Source organism: Macrotis lagotis, chromosome 1 (assembly GCF_037893015.1).
Source record: "Macrotis lagotis isolate mMagLag1 chromosome 1, bilby.v1.9.chrom.fasta, whole genome shotgun sequence".
NCBI classification, from domain to species: Eukaryota; Metazoa; Chordata; class Mammalia; order Peramelemorphia; family Peramelidae; genus Macrotis; species Macrotis lagotis.
In genome coordinates this window covers 497,082,695-497,105,574 of record NC_133658.1, presented here as the reverse complement: position 1 = coordinate 497,105,574, position 22,880 = coordinate 497,082,695, and the positions used below count along the sequence as shown (strand labels likewise).

The window sequence follows — 22,880 nt, the reverse complement described above, 5'->3', positions numbered from 1 at the left end:
GGTAGAAGGTGTATATACAGATAGAGGACATAAGTTTGAATTGAATATGATGGGATAATATTTTAAAAAATAAAATTAAGACATGAGAAAGATCTCAAATAAAATAGTCAAGAAAGAGTTTTACAGTCAAAGGAAAGATAGAGGAGGTGGCATGGAATGCTTGAACCTTGTTCTCCTTAGAATTTGCTTAAAGAGGAAAAACATACCTACTTAGTTGGGTATAGAAATCTATCTTTCCCAGTAGGAAAGTGGGTGGGAAAAGAGATAAGAGAAGGCAGAGAATTCATAGAAAGGAAGGGGTGTGGAGGGAGTTAGTAATTGGTAGCATAACACTTTTAAGAAGGCACAGGAAGAAAGGAGAAATAGAATAGAATAAACAGGAAGGGAAATAGGATGAAGAGTACAATTAGTAATCATAACTGAAAAAGAATTTGAAGGAAATTTCTCTGATAAAGACCTCATCTCTCAAGTGTATAGAGTATATTGTTTTTAAAGCTTTTTTATGATGATTTTTATTTATTTGTTTAGGTTTTTGTAAGGGAATGGGGTTAAGTGACTTACCCAAAATCATACAACTAGGTAATTATTAAGTCTCTGGGGTGGAAGTCACCTCCTGACTCCCAGGATGGTGCTCTATCCAGTGCACCACCTAACTACCCCAGTCAAATTTATTAAAAAAAAAAGCCATTCCCCAATTGACAAATGATCAAACAAAAGAAGTCAGTTTTCAAATTATAGTATCAAAGCTATTTATATGAAAAACTTCTCTAATTGATTGGAGAAGTACAAAGTAAAGCAACTCTAAATACACATATCAGATTGACTGGTGCTTGTCTTTTATCCTCAAAGAAGACCTTGACATCAGGGAGGTGATGCCATGACAGGCACATGAACTGAATCTGAGTGAGGAGGATGCTGTAAGTCACCAGCCTCACTTTCTCCTCCAGAACCATCTAGACTCAGTGGTCAGATGAATCAGAACTGAAGATGACTTGATACAAGGCAATCAGGGTTATGTGATTTGCCAAATATTATACAGCTAGTAAGTGTCAAATATCTGAGGCTGGGTTCAAACTCCTGAATCCAAGGCCAAATCTCTATTCATTGAACCACCTAACTGCCCAACCAATATTACAAAAAAGGGAAATGATAAATGTTAGAGGGGATGTGGGAAAATTGAGATACTAATATACTGTTGGTGAAGTTGTAAACTGATTCAACCACTATGCAGAGCAATTTGGAACTATGACCCAAATATTTGTCACAACTCTTTTTTTCTGGCAGCATAGAATTGGAAATTGAGGAAGTGCCTATCAATTGGGGAATAGCTGAAAACATTGGTATATGAATATAATAGAATATTATTGTGCTATAAGAAATCATGTACTAGATGCTTTCAGAAAAACTTGGACTGAATTACATAATTGTATATAGTAACAGCACTATTATAAGATGATCAGTTGTGATTGACCTAGTTATTCTCACAGTAAAACCATGAACTGATGGAGCCTGAATATAAATCAAAACATGCTTTTAAACTTTTTAAAAATTTTTCTTGAGGTTTTATTTTGGTTCATGTCTTCTTTTACATGATGAACAGGGAAATATGTTTTACATGATTACACATGTACAATAGGGATGTGTTTAGGGAAAAAAATTTGGAACTCAATTTTTAAAATGTTGAAAATTGTTTTTACATGTGATTGGGGGAAAATAAAATACCAAATTAAAAAAAAACAAAAAATAAACTGATTATAATATTATAAAAGACTATATTCTAAAAAAATTAAGTTCTATATCATGTTTATTCTCAGATTCTAAATCTCTGTTTTATGGAAAGATGTGGGCACAATGAAAAAAGATTTAGAGAATAGGTTCACTATAACATGATCCCTTCTAACTCTAAAATTCTATGAATCATGGTGGATTATCTGGCATTTCTGCCACTCTAGAAGTTGAATTGTGACATTTTGGGAGAATATAAGATGTCATTTAGGTCAAAAATAGTAACAGCAAAAGATATTACTGTTAAAATGCTTGATTTTTTTTTCCATAACCTTTTATTTTCCTTTTAGAGTACAGAACCATCACCTGAGAGAACAAGGGAAGAAGGTATCAAAAAGAAGGCCTACTCATCAGGACATTTATTACAGAAACTTTTTAATCCCTACATTAGAAAGAATAACTTGGATCAAAAAATAGACATCATTTTACAAACCATTTCATTTTGTGACCTAAACTCTGAAATTAGCTGTGTGGTAAATGGCTCCTCTCCCTACTGGAATCCGACTTCTCACTTCATTCACAAGAGATCAATGGTAAATACTGATTGACTTTGGTCTGTTTTAATAGTATCCAAACTTTTCAAATAGTAAACTTTTTTAAAGTCAAAAATTTTTGAAAACAACAGTGGTGGTAGTTATAGTATTGGCATTTGTTGATTAAGGAATTTGTTATTGTTGTCCTGTTGCTTCAGTCATGTCTGATTCTTTTTGTTTCCTTTAGGATTTTCTTAACAAAGATATTGAAGTAGTTTGCTATTTCCTTTTCCAGCTCATTTTACAGATGAAGAAACAGGCAAACAAGTTTAAATGACTTGACAAAGGTGAAATAAATGTCTGATACCAGATTTAAACTCAGGTCTTCCTGTCTCCATGCCCAGTACTCTATCTACTGTGTCACCTTAACTGCTCTTATTGAAGAATACAAAATGCCAAAAAAAAAAAAAAATCACTATGAATTCAGTAATGTTTGAAGATAAATTTGTTTTATCAATCATAATATCTACATACATTTGAAAATGTAATGCATTCTTGTAAGAAACATTATTTAGTCTATAGTTAGCATGTTTATTCACATGTGGATTTTTTACAACATACAATTTCTTTGAATTTCCCACCCACTGATTATGACTCACAGTCTGGAACCATACTTAGTGAAGTGCCATACTTGGACCATAGGTTTGAAATCTTACAAGGTTACTTATTTATGTGATTTTTTTAGCTGTGTGTTTCCTTCCATTTTTAGTTATATTAGTTTCTTGTTTTGCTTATGTGTCATCCCTTCTGGATGATATATACGTATATACATACATACATATATATATATATATATATATATATATATATATATATATATATTAAACTTGCATTTAAATTTGAATATGTTGGATCTCCCTAAAGATGACTTAACTCAGGTTCGAGGGAAATACTATAGGTAGCTACTCTTGAGCTACTATTGTAGCTCAAAACCTTCAATGGAGAATTTCCTCTTTTTCCTATTGATGTGAAGATCTTCATTTTTTTAATTAAATATTTTATTTATTTTGAGTTTTACAATTTTTCCCCCAATCTTATTTCCCTCCCCCACCCCTGACAGAAAGCAGTTTGTCATTCTTTACATTGTTTCCACGTTGTACATTGATCCAAATTGAGTGTGATGAGAGAGAAATCATATTCTTAAGGAAGAAGCATAAAGTATAAGAGATAACAAGATCAGACAATAAGATATCAGTGAAGATCTTTATTAAGATGGTAGAGAAAACCTAAAAACTATTCCCTCAAAATATAGGGTAGATTTCCCATATCCAAGTTTACTCTTTGTGAGAAGACTGAGTACAAAGTTAGAGCATAATGATAGTAAGGCATTCAGGCTACTCATTCTTCTCATATTATTATACCCTCAAAGTCTTTTTCTCTTGGAGAATCTTTATAAAAGTCTTCTGGCACCCAGTCTCCCTATTGGATGAGATACTCAGGCCCCCAAGGTCTGCTGAATGATTCGAGATTTGATTGTTATTATTAGCCCTTTCTTGGATCCTGATACAGCTTCCCTTAGCCCCAGCTTCCTTGTTGCAACTTCCCAGTTTAGGGAAATAAAAAGTGCCCCTAGTCTGGGCCTCCTAGATTTCCAGAGTACCTTTATGATGCCGAGGGAAACTGGTGGTGCCACCATAAAGATAAACTCTTGAAAGTAAAAAACTCAGGACTAGCCCTTAAATTGGGAAAGCTCAGAATTTTTATTTTTCAAGCCTGCAAAGTTCAATAGATTAAACTTTTGTTCTGCAGAGATAATAAGCTGCTTAAGGACAAAAGGAATAAGGAAAGTCTAGGCAAGAATGCCTGAGGGAAAGGTAAAACAGTCATAAGAGCTGGCTGGGCTTAGATCCCAGTGAACCTGGCCACATGGAGTATTGACCATAGTTCTCATTGCAAAGGTCAGGAGAGAGAGAGAGAGAGAGAGAGAGAGAGAGAGAGAGAGAGAGAGAGAGAGAGAGAGTCAGGCACAAGAGTGAGCAAGACAGGGAGTTTAGCACCTGGCTCCTAGTATTCTCTAATACAATGCCATAGGGAGGCTCTCCAAGAGTGTGGGTATGACAGTATCCATTGTACATGGGTGGCATTCTATGCACTGGTCTTTACCAAAGGACTTGGCCTTCAAGTTCAATATGGCCATTTCCCTGGGTCCTGCTTTACTTAGGCTATGAGAGAGTATTACCTGATGAAGTATTGACCAGACATTTCCATATGGAGATTGGTTTGGGTGAGGGACTATGTCAGGAAGAACTAAGTGCTGCTACATCATTATCGAATATTCTTGCTGTATTAGGGAAAAGTTATTAAATATACTTTTGAGTGCTTCATTTCATTCCAATATTGAAATTGTCCCAAGACAGTGCTGGTGATATCCACACCTCCTGTAGATCCATAGCTAATTCTTTTCTGTTGCCTGAGGTCCTATACCTTGATATTGCTTCCCCTCTTGAGTGTCTCCTGACTACCTGGAATGTGAATCATGTTCCTTCAAGGAAACCTAGAATTCTCTCGAAGTGATTTATCAGCAGAGAATTCCCTTCAAGGAAAATAACTGATCTGATGTGGGGCTGGTGGTCACAACCCATCTTTTATGGATTACTTCCTGGGGGAGTGAGAAAGAGGAATGCTGGAAGGAAAAGTCTATACAATAGTGGGCAAAATGGGAGTGACAGTTCCCTGCAGTGATTAAGCCTTACTCTCCTCTGAAATGGTTCACACTCAATTGGGTATAGAAATCTACCTTACCTAAGAGGGGCAGCTAGGTGGCACAGTGGATAGAGGCACTGGCTTTGGATTCAGAAGAATATTTGACACTTGACATTTACTAGGCGTGTGACCTTGTGCAAATCACCTAATAACCTGATTACTTCTCATTCAGGACCATCTACAGTCTTTCTGATCCATATCTGGCCACTGAACCCAGATGACTCTGGGAGAGAAAGTGAGACTGGTGACTTAGGGTAGCAACTCTTCACTCATATACAATTCATGTGCTTGTCATGGTGTCACCTCCCCTGATATCATGATTTTCATTCAGAATGAAGGACAAACATCATCTAAGAGGGATGTAGGAGGGGAAGATATTAAGAGAAAGGAGAAGGTAAGGGATATTAAAGGAGGCTGAGGTTAGCAGAAAAATATTTTTTTGAGAAGAGGCAGGATAAAAAAAGAAAAAAGGATAAACAAAATAGGTTGGAAGGAGAAACATAGTTATCATAATTGTGAATGTCCAAATGAAATTGGATTGCAGAATGAATTAAAAATCAAAATCCCACTTTTTTTTTTACAAGAAACACATGAAACAGAAAGAATTAAAATTGGGGGCTGAAGCAAAATCTATTATGGCTCAGCTGAAGGTTACAAAACAGGGTAGCAATCATGATTTCACATAAAGGAAAAGCAAAAATAGACCTAATTAAGAGAGAAAATCAGGGAAAGTAAATTTTGCTAAAAGGTATCAGATAATAAAGTGATATAAATATTAAAAATTTATGTACCGAGTGGAATACCATTCACGTTGTGAAGGGAACAGTGAAGGGAACAATTAAGTGAGTTGCAGGAGGAAATACACAAACTTTTTTTTTACCTCAGAAATAAAACAAATGTATGCATACTAAATAAAAAAAGATGGATAGACTTTTAGAAAAGTTGGATATAATGAACTTCTGGAGAAAACTGAATGTAAATTAAAAGGAGAATACTTTTTTTCAGTTGTAAGTGGCACCTTCACACAAATTGATTATATATTAGGACATGAAATACATAAATGCAGAAGAGAAAAAAATAATAATTATATCCTTATTAGACCATAATGCAATAAAAATGGCATTCAATAAAGAACCTTGGAAGTATAAATTTAAAATAGTTTTAAACTAAATAATCCAATCCTGAAGAATGTATGGAACAAAGAACCAATCATATAACCAATAATTTCATTAAAGATAATTATAATTATGAAACATACCAAATTTTCTGAGATGTAACCAAAGCAGTACTTAATAGAAATTTTGTATCTCTAATTCTTATGTCAATAATGTGCACCTTCACAAAAAATGAATAAAACTAAAAGGAAATAGAAAAAGAAGTAATTAAAAATCCCCAATTAAATATCAAAGTTAGAAATCCTGAAAATCAAAGTGTGATTGATAAAAATTAAAAAGTATTATCTCTAATGAATAAAATTAAGAACTGGTTTTAGGAGAATAAAAAATAAACTATTGGTTAATTTGATTCTCTAAATTATTTTAATTTAGAGAAAAAAATATTAAATTTTTGATATTAAAAATGAAAAAGTTTAACACGCCATCAAAGAATAGAAAACTAAAACAATAGGAACTATTTTGCCCCATTAAGAACTTCTTCCAAAGGACCCATCCAAAACTATAACATAGTCCTCTACTAAACAAGTTGTAAGAGATCTACTTGATAAATATTATTAACACTGATTCATGTGTATTAATTCTGTTGTCCTGCCATAATTTTCTTGAATGATTTTTCTGTATCTGGACCTCATAAAAAGAAAAGATTTAAACCTAGGTGATTTGAATATATGATCTTTCAAAGCCCTTCATAACCTGAACCCCTCCTATCTTTCCACCCCTATACTCAGATCCAGTGTGACTGGCTTCCTTACTGTTCAGCTTAATTTGACCCTGATCAAAATATGTCAGTGCATTGTTTTTCATCCTCACTTGAAACCTTACTCCTGATTGTAGTTTTTCTTCTTGCCTGGAATTCTCTCCTTCCTCACCTCTGCCTACTGATATCCTTGACATCTTTCAAGTTTCATCTAAAATCCACATACTACAAGAATCCTTTCCTGAAGCTCCTCAATACTTATGGCTTCCCTCTTTTGATTATCTCCAATCTAAGTTGTGTATATCTTATTTTTATATAGTTTTCCCCAATAACACTAGACCTGAACTTTTTTTTAAAAAAGATTATTTATTCATAGAGTGAAATATATAAAAACAATTTAAAGTCACCATCTTCCTAATAAAAGTGCAAATATCTTTGGACCTTAAAAGAGAAAGTAAATGGAACATTTTAATACTTTGGAATAAGCTGAAAGTTTAAACTTCTTTTTTGCAATAGCAGCAGAATAACATTCAGATAATTCTTTGGTGGTTTTTCTTTTTTTTGAAAGAGACATTTTACCAGGATTTTTCACTACCAAAGAAAAGGAATATTAAACATATTTTTTTAAAACACTTTTTGCAGCGTGACTAGGTGGCACAGTGGATAGAGCACCAGCCCTGGAGTCAGGAGTCCCTGAGTTCAAATCCTGCCTCAGACACTTAATAATTACCTAGCTGTGTGGTCTTGGGCAAGCCATTTAACCCCATTGCCTTGCAAAAACTAACACACACACACACATATATATATATCACTTTATTCTTTTTTTTCAATTTTGAATGGAATTTTATTTTTTCCAATTAAATGCAAAGATAGCTTTCAACATTCATCTTTTTCATTCTTCAACATTTGGCTTTTGAATTACTTTGAAAAATAAAAATAAGATACACAGGGGCCGCTATGTGACACAGTGGATAGAGTACCGGCCCTGGAGTCAGGAGGATCTGAGTTCAAATCCAGCCTCAGACACTTAATAATTACCTAGCTATGTGGCCTTGGGCAAGCCACTTAACCCCATTTGCTTAGCAAAAAATTAAAAATAAAAATAAGATAAACAGAATGTTTTAAGATGACTGAAATAAGGCACATTGGTTTCATGAGGATAGCAACTATGTCATATTTCTCTATCAAGGTGCCTTGGTAGATGATATGATGCTGATAATCAAAACATGTTAAATTTGCTTAAGAATATGTATTATCTTCTAATTTTTATAAAGGGAAAGAAATATGCATATGACTCAGTTTGTATTCTCTTGTTATATCTATAATTCTTTCCACTCTTATACTTACCTAATAGAGTCATTCTAACCCCCTCCTTATAAGTACTTTATACCTTTCAAAAATCTAGGCATGAAATTATAAAATTATGTCTGTCATAGATTTTTTATAAAAGTAACATTGATGACAAGGGAAACTTTCAATGTACATTGCAAGTCAATATTGACTATGCTAATCCTTGTAAACCTCTCATGAGATAGGGATGCAATTATCCTCAGTTTATAGATGGGGAAGCTGAGGCAGACATGCTCAAAGTAACAGAGACACTTGCTCTTGAGAAAGAAGAGCTTTAAGGCCACACTTTATGAAGAGACAAATTTCAATCCAATGGCAAAAGTGACACATTGAAAAGGTAGACTATATCCTTCAGACCACTATGAGTGTCAAAAGATAAAGTCCTATTTCAGTGGAATGTAATAAAGTAGCCTGAAAGAGTTAATGTACCAGTGCCAGAGGGGGGAAAAACTAGCAAAACCCAAGATTGAAATTAAACTGTGGTAAAGTGAGCTATGTGACCCACAGTCATTGCAAAGATACCAACTAGGGTGCTTTAAATATATACATAATTATATCGAAAGCATCCCATATATGTGTGGTTTACCTGGGAAGTCTCCAAAACTAATAGACCTAAGCTTTTAAACAAGAACTGCTTTTTGTCTCTGTTTCTTCAGTAGTTAGCACAGTGCTTTGCCCATAGTAGACACTTAATAAATATTTATTGACTAATTTATGAAAGATTTAACTTTTTCTCATGTTATAATATTTCACATTTCAGGTAATTATTTATGATCCATATGAGAATTTGAGTAAAATATTAAAGTGATAACAGCTGGATTTGCATTTTTAACAGTTATTTTGAAATTATTTTAACTCTAACATATACAGTTTAAACAAATGTAAAATTTCCAAATAGCCTGCATGCTGTATGATACTAATTTCAAGATTCTTGTATTTTTTATACCCTACCACTATTTTGTGTTACAGGTACAGGGCCTTCATTTTTATCTTGACCTTTTTGCTGTATGCAAGTTTTCACTTATCTAGGAAACCCATCAGTATAGTTAAGGTAAGCAACTATTAAATAAATAAAAGGAAGTAATTAGTATAATTTGTAGGGATAGAAATAAGATTATAGAAGGAAATTTTGAATAGTTTCCCTGTTCCATCCTTTAAAATTCTGCATTTTGCATATGGCTTATTTAGTGGTGGTGATAAAGTGCTAAACTGTTATGTAGAGTTGTCATTTCCTCTCATTCAACTTCAGTCCTGTGAAGGTTAAGCTATTCCTTGCCAACTACTTCTTCAGATTTTCCCCTGGGGTAATAACTATTTTTCAGCCACAATCTTGGCTCCTACCACCTTGGAAAAGTGATTATTTTCAAACCAACTATTTTCCAATGACTGTTGAGGGGGATGGGAATGGGAAATGGAAATGTCCAACCCCCCCCCCCCCAATGATTTCCAAACTTTTGCATCTTTCCCTAGGCAAAACAATGGACTCATTTGCCTAGTTCTGACCTGTTATTTATTTTTATTTTTTTTATTTTTTATTTTTTTAGGTTCACAAGGTCACACAACTAGGTAATTATTAAGTGTCTGAGGTCGGATTTGAACTCAGGTACTCCTGACTCCAGGGCTGGTGACCTGTTACTTTAAAAAAAAAAAAGAATGAATAATTTTCATTTGACAGCTCAAACCCTAGTTAATTTCTGGTGAAATATATACCTTAGTTTTCTTTGCTGATATATCAACATAAGTTTGTCGTCATATGGCCTTCAGGACAGCACCTGCATGTATATTTGTCTTTCAGATTGGTAATGAATGCTGAATTCATAGAGAATTAGTTCAGCTATGCATTCTGGCAAGCTGGAGTTAATTTAGCCCTGATCAGAATATGTCAGGGCATTGTTTTTTATTCTCACTTGAAACCTTGCTACAGGCATATTGTGAACTTACTGACAGCCCTCTTCAAAGTCAAACACTCCCACTCCAGACTGAGGAGAGAACAAGTTTCACTGTTACTTGAGTTTCTGCTGGTCAAGGCAACTGCTGCCTTATGATTACAAACAGTAAATCTACTGATCTACAAATGGATTTTTCATATTTAAAACAAAATCTTCCTTGCTTTTCTGATATGTAAGTGCAATTGAGATCAGGGGTGTAGCAATGAATTTGTTCTAACAACCACCAACCAAATTCTAGAAAAGGAAAGTTCAAAAGGTTTAGTAGATGTGAGCATGTCAGAAATGCTTCTGTCTTCTCTGGGTCACTCATTAAGGAGGAAGCTCAAACAATGAGGAAATACTATCTTTTGGAGCCAGCTTAACAACAGCATTCACTTCAGGCATGATTTTGGGAATAAGTGAGGCATTCATTCAGTGCAATACCAATCAAACTATCAAAAAATTACTGAGCTAGAAAATAGCAACAAAATTTATATGGAGGAACAAAAGATCAAGAATATCAAGGGAATTAATGAAAAAAAATGCAAAGGAAGGTCACCTAACCATACCAGATCTAAAATTATATTATAAAGGGGGCACCCAGGTGACACAGTGAATAGAGCACTGGCCCTGGAGTCAGAAATGACTCCTGAGTTCAAATCCAAACTCAGACACTTAATACTTAATTAGCTGTGTGACCTTGGGTAAATCGCTTAACTCCATTGCTTTGTTAAAAAAAAACCCCAAACTTTATATTATAAAGAGTCAGTTATCAAAATTAAGAAATAGAGTGGTGGATAAGTGGAGTAGATGAGATAAAAAAGAAATAGTAATAAATGACTATATAATCTGTAGTTTGATAAACTCAAGGATACCAGCTTCTGGTATAAGAACTTACTTTTTGATAAAAACTGTTGAGAAGGGGCAGCTAGGTGGCACAGTGGATAAAGCACCAGCCCTGGAGTCAGGAGTACCTGGGTTCAAATCTGGACTCAGACACTTAATAATTACCTAGTTCAGACACTTAATAATGGCCTAGCTGTGTGGCCTTGGGCAAGCCACTTAACTCCATTTGCCTTGCAAAATCCTAAAAAAAAAACTGTTGAGAAAACTGAAAGATAATATGACAAAAACTAGATATAGTTCAACATCCAACACCCATTACCAAGATAAGATCAAAATGGGAACAGGATTTAGATATAAAAAAATTGATACCATAAGTCAATTAGGAGAACAAGGAATTCCATTTTGCATTTTACATTGTTTCTATCTTTTTTATGCTCTCCTTTCCATAGAAACAATATAAAATGCAAAATGGATAATTTTGATTACTTTAAATTGAAAAGATTTGGCACAAATCAAACCAATGTAACCAAGATGAAAAGAAATGCAATCAGTTGGGAAACAATTTTTATAGCTACTGTTCCTGATAAAGAACTTAGTTCTAAAATATACAGAGAACTGAGTCACATTTATAAGAATTCCACAGGGTCAAAGGAGATGAATAGGCAGTTCTCAATGAAAAAACTAAAGCTATAGTCATATGAAAAATGCTTTAAATCTTATTGATTAGAGAAATGCAAATTAAAACAACTCTGAAGTACCACCTCACACCTATCAGAGAGATCAATATGACCAAAAAGGAACATGATCACTGTTGGAGATGAGGTGGAAAAACTGGGACACTAATGCATTTTTGGTGAAGTTGTGAAGTGATCTAACCTTTCTGGTGAGCAATTAGGAACTATGACCAAAAGGCAATATGTCTATGCCTAATTCAGCAATACTACTATTAGGTCTGTATCTCAAAGAATTAAAAAAAAAAGGGTAAAAAATCCACAGGTACAAAAATACACATAGCAATTCTTTTCATAATGGCAAAGAATTGGAAATTGAGGGGATGCCCATCAACTGAGGAATGGTGAACAAAAAAGTGGTTTATGAATGCTATGAAGTTCTGTAAGAAATCATGTGGGATGGGACTTCAGAATAGCCAGGAAAGCTTATATGAACTGATGATGAGTAAAGTGAGCCAATCAGAAGAACATTGTATACACTAATAGCAACATTGAGTGATGATCAACTATGAGGGACTTGCTCATCTCAGCAGTACAATAATCAAAGACAAATAAAGGGCTTGTGATAAAAAATGCATCTACATTCAGAAAAGAGACTATGGAGTCTAAATGCAGACAAAAACCTAATAGTTTAAAATTTGTTTTATGTATCATAGATTTTTTCCCCCCTCATGGTCTCCCCCCCTTTTTTTGATTCTTTCACAACATGATTATTGATAGATGCTTAACATAGTTTTTGCATGTATGATGTATATTAGGTTGCTTTCTATCAGGAGAAGGGGGAGGGAAATGAAGAAAGTAGAAAAAATGTGAAATTCAAAAAAATCAATTTATAAAAAAGTGATTTTTGAAAAGTGCATGTAGTTGAAAAAAATAAAATATTAATAAACTAAAAAAAAGAAGCAATCTTAAGTCATGAAAAAGTTAATAAAGAAAGTTTACTTTGCATTAAAACACAAAAGATTAAAAAAGAACTTTCAAGGTTACAACAAGAGCCTAACACATGCATTTGGCTTCTCTGGAGACTGTCTCTCTTGTCCCTTTATGGAGACTCATTTGGCAGCTGGGCACTATATGAGTATGGATGACATAAGCCCTTAGTGAACAGAAAACTGGATCAGGCAAACAGGGCAATTAGATCCAGAACCCCCTTATTATTTTTGAGAGAAAACTAATCCCTATTATAAGAAATGGTGAAAAGCTAATTTTCATTGTGAGAAATGGAGAAATCTCATTTTACCACCTACAAACCCATACTGGAAAGGCCCTAAGGATTTTCTATCATTTCTATCATTTCAGAGTTTTTACCCTCCTGGCACTAACAATACTAACAGGAAAAGGGGAAAAAAAACTTTATCCCTATGAGTTGCCACAAAAAAAAGAAAGAGGAAAAAATGTGGAAACTCCAGAAATCCTAAATTTTTTTTCTCCCACTTCAGAAGAGCATTAAAATTTACAAGTAGACTTCCTAATGCAAGTTAATGAGCCAGAACGGCACCAGGAACATGTCAATCAGGATCATCTGCTGTGAAGTGGATGATAGGTTATAAGCCTTTTATATCTAACCTGTCCCCGGTCTAAGTTGATACCAAGATTTTTCCAATACTACTATTGTATATTCCCTAGCTCTCCACCAATATTTCCTGCTCCTGCAAATTCTTCAGCCCCCTTAGAGGTCTCTGTAGAGGAAATGCCCCCTTCTTTTATTTTCCCAATTACATATATAGTTTTTAACATTAATTATTTTGTAAGACTTTGAATTCCACATTTTTCTGCCTCTGTCCCTTCCCTCCCTCTTTCACATGACAGCAAATAATCTGATATGTTAAAATGTACATGTTTAACATATTTTCCAAATTAGTTATGTTTTGAAAAAAAGATTCAGAACAAAAGAGGAAAAACATGAAAAGGGGGAAAAAATGAAACAATTTTGGTCTGCATTTAGACTCCGTAGTTTTTTTCTTTGTATGTACATGGCATTTTTCATCACAAGTCTTTTTGCTCATTGAACTGCCAAGAGGATCTAAGTCTATCATAAATGATCATCACACAATGTTGCTGTTTATGTGTACAAAATCTCCTGGTTCTGCTCACTATATTCAGCATTAGTTCATGCAAGTCTTTCCAGGTTTTTCTGAAATATACTTGCTTATGATTTTTTAAAAGAACAATAGCATTCCTTCCCAGTCATATTTGTTCAGCCATTCCCCAATTGATGGGCAGTTCTTTGTCAACATAAAAAGAGCTGCTTTAAATATTTTTGTATATTTGGGTCTTTTGCCCTTTTTTATGATCTTTTTTGGGATACAGACCTACTTGGGGTATTGCTGGATCAAAGGACAGGCATAGTTTTATAGCCTTTTGGCCATGGTTACTAATTATTTTCCAGAATGGAAATATCTACCAACATTTATCATTAACCTTTTCTGTCATATTAGCCAATCTGATATCGGGTGGTACTTCAGATTTGTTTCAATTTGTATTTCTCTAATTAATAGGTATTTAGGACATATTTTCATGTGACAGTCTTAATTTCTTCACCTGAAAATTGCTCATATCCTTTCATTATTTATCAACTGGGGAATGACTTGAATTCTTATTAATTTATCTCAGTTCTCTATATATGTTTTAGGAATGATAACTTTATCAGAAACACTGACTGAAACAATTATTTCCAAGTTTTCTGTTCTCTTTCTTATCTTGGTTGCATTGGTTTTGTTTGTGCAAAAACCTTTTAATTTAATGTCATCAAAATTATGCATTTTGTAATTCTTAATGTTCTCTGTCTCTCTGTTCTTTTCTTTGTGGATTTAATGTAAGCTATTTACTATCCTGCTAATTGGCTTATAGTATCACCCTAAAGGTCTAAACTATGTAGTCATGTACCTACTTTATGTTGGTAAAGGGGTAATTTTTTTTCTTTTTGCCAGTGCTTATTCTTTTAATTATTTTTATTTATCTTGTTTTAGATAGCATTTCTATTGCTATTAGTATTAAATACTATTACAGTTTTTAATAATGATGATGCTTATTAAAGCATCCTTGCTTTACTCTTCATCTTATTGCAAAGATTTCTAGCTTTTCTCCATTACAGGTGATGCTCTTCTTGGTTTTAGATAGATAATAGATAGCATTTTGAGGAAATTCATTGATTCCTATGCTCTCTTGTATTTTTAATAGGGATGGATTTTGTATTTTGACAAAAGCTTTTTCTACTCTAATTGAAATGATTATATGCCTATTATTATAATTGTTGTTGTTGTTGTTGTTGTTGTTACTAATATCGCCAAGAGCGATTACTATCACTAACTCTAATGGTAATCTTTCAGATGTAGTATGGTTCACAAGTGGCATAACCAGTATTCTGCCAGCAATAGCTGTGCTCCTTCCAATTCAGTAAAAAAAACTCCTTCATACTTCTTAAAGCTAGGGTTCTCCAAACTTGACGGGTGGCAAGGAAAGAGGCTCTATGGATAGATTTCAGGGATCTGTGAATTTGAGTGGGGAAAATTGCATCTTTATTTTCAATAACCTTTAATTGAAATTTAATATCTCTTTCAAGTATTTAAAAATGTTATTCTAAGAAAGGATTCATAGGCTTCACAGACTGCTAAAAGGGTTTAAGAATTGAAAAAGCATATCAGTTGTCAAGCTAATTTGATGTTAAAAAACTTTTTTTGCACTTTGTAAAGTGCTACAAGTATTTGCAATTTGTTAATATTCATACCTCTTTGCCTTTGGTATCTACCCCTTGCTTTCCATGGTAACTTCAATTGTATATGTTTGTAAGGAGAAAGGGGGAAGGGTTAATCTAGTCTCATGCATAATGTTGAACCAATAGTTACATTTATATTACTATATATTAACATTGTGTATATTTTCTATTCCTTCATGTAATCTTTCTTTTAAATCATTAGGGTGAATTACATAAGCACTGTGCTTCTCATGGTAAGGTTAAACTCAACATTCTTAATGAAAATGCTTTCCAAGTTCCTGCTGGGAAAATATCAGATAATGAAACTCACTGTGGTTGGGCACCATTTGGTAAGCTCACTATTCTTACAATCCCTTATTCATCTATTTTATTTGTCACTTACAATAGCTTAGTGGTTTTGCATATGCAGTTATAGGCAAAAATTATAAATTTTTTCCTATCCTTACTAATTTGTGAAATAATTGTGGATGTGCTTATTTCAAAGACAGAGTTCTCAACAGAGAAAAAAATTCTCTACTTTAACAATGCAGCAAATAAATAATTTATTTATAATGAAGATATTACTTTCTTTTTTTTAGGTTTTTTATTTTTGCAAGGCAAATGGGGTTAAGTGGCTTGCCCAAGGCCACACAGCTAGGTAATTATTAAGTGTCTGAGACCGGATTTGAATTCAAGTACTCCTGACTCCAGAGCCAATGTTTTATCCACTGCGCCACCTAGCTGCCCCATATTACTATCTTTTATTATTTAGCCTAAAAATTAGTCTTTTTGGGGAGGGGGGGGCATAACTAGATGGTGCAGTGGATAGAGTACCGGCCCTGGAGTCAGGAGTACCTGAGTTCAAATCTGGCTTCAGACACTTGGACAAGCCACTTAACCCCATTGCCTTGCGAAAAAACTTTTAAAAAACAGTCTCTTTTAAAATCTTAGTCATTTTTATTAGTGGCTTTAAAAAAGAAAAATATTTGGCAAAACCAACCAACATATCAACTGCATCTGACAGCCTATATAGTGTTCAACATACTGCAATTAATATTTTGACATATTTGGAATCTTTCTGTCTTCAATCTCCTTGGAGTAATATACCTAGCATATGTAGAGATATGGGGTATCTATATACCATTCCATATCACTTTCAGAATGATTGGACCAAATAATAGTTTCACAAACAATGTTTTAATGAAAAGCTAACACCAATAGTTCAGTTTCATTGCTGGAAAAAAATGATAAAATCAGGGTACAGTTAACTTAAGAGGTTTGTTTTACTTAGCCAGAAAAGCTTAAAGATATGTATTATTTGGGAGGGGAAGCAGTGCAAAACAATGGGATTAGGTGACTTTCCCAAGATCACACATTTACTAAGTATCAAGTTGTCTGAAGCCAGATTTGAGCTCAGATCCTCCTGACTGCATTCTGGTGCTGTATCCATTGTACCACCAAGTTACCACCAATACTTCTAATCAGAACATCAGTATATGGTCATATGCAGAGTCATCCCATGTGTGAAAAGACCTGACCCTATCTTTTTAAAAAATTTTAGTTATTTAAGGCAATGGGGTAAAATGACTTGCTCAAGGTCACACAGCTAAGAAATTATTAAGTGTCTAAGGTGCAGTTTGAACTCACATCCTCCTGACTCCAAGGCCAGTGCTGTATCCACTGTGCCACTTAGCTGCCCCTTCCATTTGTTTTCTATCAATTTTTATCCTCTTTGTTTTTTAGGCTAACATTTCATTTCTGGTGTTTTGCTTTATACTACTTCATTGACTATCAATTTCTAAGGCTATCATATCCCTTCCGGTTAATCTAAACCAAACTAAAGTGCTTTATTTAAATAATTTCCCTTTCTTTCTTTTTTTTCTTCCTTATTCTTTCCTTCCTCATCTTCCTGTCTCTCTCCCTCCTTTTTTTTCTTCTATTTCTTTCTTTTGATTTTTCGCTTTCAAGATGAAGTTAGGCATTTTCAGGCATGTGCTGGAGCTAAACTCATATAGCTCATGAAAGTAAATTATTGAATTTTTTTGCATTTTTATTTGTTTTTAACATTCTTTTTAAAAATTTTAATTTTAATTTTAAAGCCTCTTCCTCCTACCTCTTCCCTATTTATTAAGAAGAAAAGCAATTTAGCATTAATTATAAATGTGAAGTCATTTTTGTACCATGGGTTCATTGGAATTGTTTTAGATCATTTTTTTTATCAGAATAGCTAAGTCTTTCATAGTTGATCTTGATCATTGTTCAATATTACTATTACTGTGTACAATATTCTGGTTCTGCTCAGTTTACTTTGTATTAGTTTATATAAGCCTTCCCAGGTGTTTCTGAAATCATACTCTTGTCATTTCTTATATTGTTTGTATATACATAAATATGTGTGTGTGTGCATATGTTTGAATGCCTTTAAGTATACACATGTGTATGTTATGTAGGATGTATATTGTGTTAGTATGTATGCATATATGCATGAAGTGATCATTTAAAATTTAAATACAGATATGAAAGTTCCAGATACATCAACTTTATCTTTCCTCTCTGAGAAATCAAGGAAAATATTGTCATATTTTCTTTATTTATATTCGCCCCTTTCTGACTCAAGAGTATGTTACCCAGACTTTGATGAGGACACACTTTTGTACCTTTTTAAAATTATCCTTCAATATGAGGATAGACACTAATAATGTACTCATTTTATTGTTTAGATAAAAAGAATTATCAGCAATTACTGGGAGCTTTGGATTATTCATTCCTTTGTGCTTATGCCATTGGAATGTATTTAAGGTAAGTAACATTTAGTTTTATTTTTAAGATTCTTCTCTTCATATGACTGACATTTCTGCTGCATCTCATGACCCTCATCTATGCTATAACCACAGCCTCTAGAGAAATCAAACTATTTGAACACTTAATGCTCGATGGCACAGTTTTGTTTACCACTGCCCCACCCCCCCCATCCCTTAGCTCAATTATATTCAGATAAGGAAATCCACCTTCAAATGCATTCTGACGCCCTTTCTTTTGTCTCTGCCCTAGCCAGAGGACAAATCCATTTCCCACTTTGGGAAAATTTCTTTTTTTCAATGTAATTTTGATATAATCAAATATCACTGTCTATCAGTCTGATACTTAATAAACATTTATTGTTAGTGGTTAGAGAAGATACTGTGAATACTACTTACTTATCTCTTTTTTATTATGATTTTTACCTTCTTTATACCAAAAAACCCATGCCTCAGAGTTTAAAAAATTCTCTATTTGCCTAATAGTTCCTTATTCTATTCTGATAATTTTTAATATCTTTATAGAAATATGATGTTAAGTAGTCCAAGTATTATTTCCATTTTATAGATAAATAAACTAAAGCTTTGAAAGGTTAATTAGCTTGCCCTTTAATCACTGAGTTGGAAAAAAATCAGCATTTAAATCCAGCTCCCCTGATTCTAAATCTTAACTTTCTTTTAACTACTCCATCTTATTTTGATTTGGATGCTTGACTTAAAGTATGATAGAGGAACCATTCAGTATGCTCTATTAATGACTAATGTTTCAGAGAATCATTAAACTATTTATATTGGCAACATCTTATAATTCATCTAGTCTAATTTCATCATTTGATAGATGAAATAAATGAGGCCCAAAAAAAGTATGCAACCCTTATTCCTGGTAACACTAAGAAGGTAAAATTCAGTTTGAGAGGACATTATAAATTATAAAATTTTGAACAAGTAACTATTAAACTGGTGATACAAAGAAAAAGCAAAATATTCCTTGCCCTCAAGTAACTTACTTATATATAAAACAGAAAACAGTTAACATTGGGGAAAAAAAGATAAATCAGAAAAAGACTGAACATAAAAGGTTGTAATTGAGTTTAATTTTAAAGGAATTCAGGGATGGATTTAAGGAAGGAGAGTATCCTAGGCATGGGGGAGAACAATCAATGTAAATACATGGATATAGAGATAGCATTATGGCTAAATCATACAGTAGAGGGAAGTAATGGGTAAGAGGAAGGGGCCAGAATGTAAAGGAAATAGAGATCCACTGGAATTTATTTAGTAGGGGAGTAGCAGAGTCAGAACATTGCTTTAGAAAAATCATTTTGGCCCCTGGGCACAGGACAGTTTGGCTTGGGGAGAGTCTTAAGGAAAGAAAGTCAATTAAGAGGTCCTATCAATAATCTAGGTGAGAAGAAATGAAGGTCTAAACTAGACTGTTTGCACTGTAAATGAAGAAAAAGTAAATTATGTAAGAGCTGTTGTAGAGATAGAAATAACATTTCACAACTGATTCGATATACAGGGTAAGAGTTTGAAGAGTCAAGGATAACACTGATGTTGAAAGCTTGGGTGAGAAGTTGCTATGCCTGGAGAATCATGAAAGTTGGGAAGAAGGGAGCCTTGGAGGAGAATGATAATAAAGTATAATTTTGAACATACTGAGTTTGAAATATCTTTGGAAATTCAGGATAACATGTACAATAAGCAGGAGGTGATGAAGAGAGTTTCTGAGGGCTGTTTGATGTTATTGATATTTATTAGCACCTCAAATATAAAATTTTTTTTAGGAAAAGGAATATTCAGTCATTTTTTCCCAGTAATTTCAGGCACCTCCACCACTAACAAAGACTATCCAGGGTTACAGCCTGCATGTCCAAATGCTGGTCTTTAGTTTAAAAAGCAATTGGAAGTTGAAACGTATGAGATTTTTTAAAAACACCTTTAGAAATTAGGAAGTAGTAATGTGAGAATTTGAGCAAGTAGAACTTATCAAGTTGGGGAATTAGGTAATAGAAAAATATTTCAGCTGAAACTGAACTTAACTCCTGAACTTAAAATATGTGAACAGCAAATCAAGTTTTAAATATCCAGAAAATGGGGCAGTTAGGTGGTGCAGTGGATAAAGCACCTGCAGTCAGGGGTACCTGGGTTCAAATCCGGTCTCTGTGTCTCAGACACTTAATAATTACCTAGCTGTGTGGCCTTGGGCAAGGCACTTAACACCATTTGCCTTGCCAAAAAATACCTAAAAGAAAAAAATATCCAGAAGATTCTTTCTTCTGATTGTATACTTACATTATCAACATCATCTTTCCTTGAAGCACTAAAAGCTACTTCTTCCTCAGAGAATTCAGTTCCACCCAATACTGGAAGCAATTCTTAACTGTTGTATAACTGCCAATAACCAAGGGCTATTTCTTTCCCCTTTCCCTTTTGGAATTATATGTATCACTATTATCCAAGTTCCTGAAACAGATTAGCATTGCCTCTTCACATCCTTTCTCTTTGTGTTCTCCTTGAGTCACTTATTCCATTCTTCCTAGAGCATTTTTGCTTTCTCCTCCTCATGTTGGGAAGACAATATGCACTTAGTATATGTACACATACACACACACACACACACACACACACATACCCCTGCCACATATAACTTTCTTTGACCTATTTAGTCCTGTTTTCTCATCCAAAAATATGGGGATGTTGGACTAGATGTACATTTAACTCTGAATTCTATATGGAATTAGCCAAATGCTTGTGGGAAAAAAAGAATTTGGTAACTCCTAATCTTAGTATATAGTTTTAAATTTTATTTTCTTTTGCTCAGTTCTGAAATGGGTCAAGTACTAAATCTAAGGTAGATTTCTCTTACATTCTGAACTCAGAAAACAATCTATTTGATGTAATTTTCATTGGATTTAGAGATAAAAATTTTGGAATTCTAAATCAACCACACTGCTTTTCCTAGAAGGATTGTTTAATCCCTCCTTTGTTTGCCTTGTTCAGAAGCACTTAGACAACATTTGGTTTATAAAAAGGGCTGAAACAGTTCTCATTAGTTTTTTTTGCCTTCAGGATGGAACATAATGTGATAATTTATTCAGTAAGTAATTTAGGATGGTTTAGTACTCCTTAAGGTTTTCCTGGTAATGTTGCTCTGTAGCACATTTGGCAAGCACTAATTAGAGTAAATTGAAGAAAATTAGTTTCCTAAAAATATATATTGTGTTATGTTTCTGTATCATTTCAAGATTCTTCAGTTTTGATAGTTTGCATTTTAAAATATCCATTAATTGTATACTTTTAACACTAAAAGATTATCTACTGTCAAGACATCTGCTCTATTTACTAATAAAAATATTCATGAGATTTAGTTTTTAATAATTAATTATTTTTCAAGGAAGTACCTCATCATATAACTTATTGTCATTTTCTGGTTAATAAATGAAAACATTATTTGTGCCCTGCTTGAAAATTCTCAATTGTTTGCATTTCTCAAAGATCAACTAACAGCATAAAAATATTCTTAAGATAATTGTTCAGTAGCTTACCTTATAAGTTTTCTTGCTCTCTATTTCCTCATTTTTCAGTGGCATAATAGGGGAACGTCTGCCAATTAGATATTACCTAACATTTGGAATGTTTGCCAGTGGAGCCTTTACAACCCTTTTTGGCTTGGGGTATTTCTATAATATTCACAATTTTGGTTTCTATGTGATAACTCAGGTAAGTACTCCTACTTAAAGTTAATACTATATAGATTATGTCATAGGAATTTATGCCTTGGTAATTGGTAAAAAATGAAGTGCAGTAATATTCTGGTAGTATTGAAACTGAGGACAAATATTGTTTTTAAGCTTCTTGGTCCCATTTTTGGTCTGAAACTAAGGTGATCCAATTAATCTTTAAAGTTTTTTTTTAAGTATTCCTTTTCTGAGGAACTTCTTCTAAATTAACAGGTCCTAGGCAGCTAGGTGGCATGATAGATAGAGCACCAGCCCTGGAGTCAAGAAGACCTGAGTTCAAATCCAGCCTCAGACACTTAATTGCCTAGCTGTGTGACCTTGGGCAAGTCACTTAACCCCATTGCCCTAAATAAATAAAATTTTTTAAAAAATGAACAGGTCCTTGGCAAAGAAGTGATACAGGTACATCTCAGTGTGAATTAGCTTATAATTTTGCTGGAAAGTATTAGGGAGGTGCAGCTTAGGTGGCGCAGTGGATAAAGCACCGGCCCTGGAGTCAAGAGTACCTGGGTTCAAATCTGTTCTCAGACACTTAATAATTACCTAGCTGTGTGGCCTTGGGCAAGTCACTTAACCCCATTTGCCTTACAAAAAAAAAAACTAAAAAAAAGTATTAGGAATTAAGAATTAGTTGGAAAATATTTGATTTGGGAGGGGGGACAGATGGAGATTAAAGAAAAGGAAGCAAATGCCTCTTCATAAACAAGTGATTCCATTCCATTTTCTCCAGAAAATTGCTCTCTCTCTACCATATCTATTCTCTCACTAATTTTCAATCATTCCCAGTCCACTGAGTGTTTTTCTGTTCCCTAAACAGGTACCCCTGTCTCCCCTGTCTCTCACTTGACCCACATATACCCACTTTTATCCTTTATCACGCCTCCCTTTTGTGGCTAA

At 33.8% G+C, this 22,880-nt stretch overlaps 1 protein-coding gene across 1 annotated transcript in view; it reads left to right on the top strand.

The window, feature by feature from the left end:
* SLC37A1 (solute carrier family 37 member 1) overlaps window positions 1-22,880 on the top strand; it is a 113,398-nt gene that overhangs the window by 22,747 nt on the left and 67,771 nt on the right. The window contains exons 3-7 of the mRNA XM_074213914.1: window positions 2,076-2,318; window positions 9,213-9,294; window positions 15,666-15,792; window positions 18,163-18,241; window positions 21,828-21,963. Of these exons, the coding sequence (XP_074070015.1) occupies window positions 2,263-2,318; window positions 9,213-9,294; window positions 15,666-15,792; window positions 18,163-18,241; window positions 21,828-21,963 (480 nt within the window). The 5' untranslated portion in view covers window positions 2,076-2,262. The remainder of the gene's footprint in view (window positions 1-2,075; window positions 2,319-9,212; window positions 9,295-15,665; window positions 15,793-18,162; window positions 18,242-21,827; window positions 21,964-22,880) is intronic.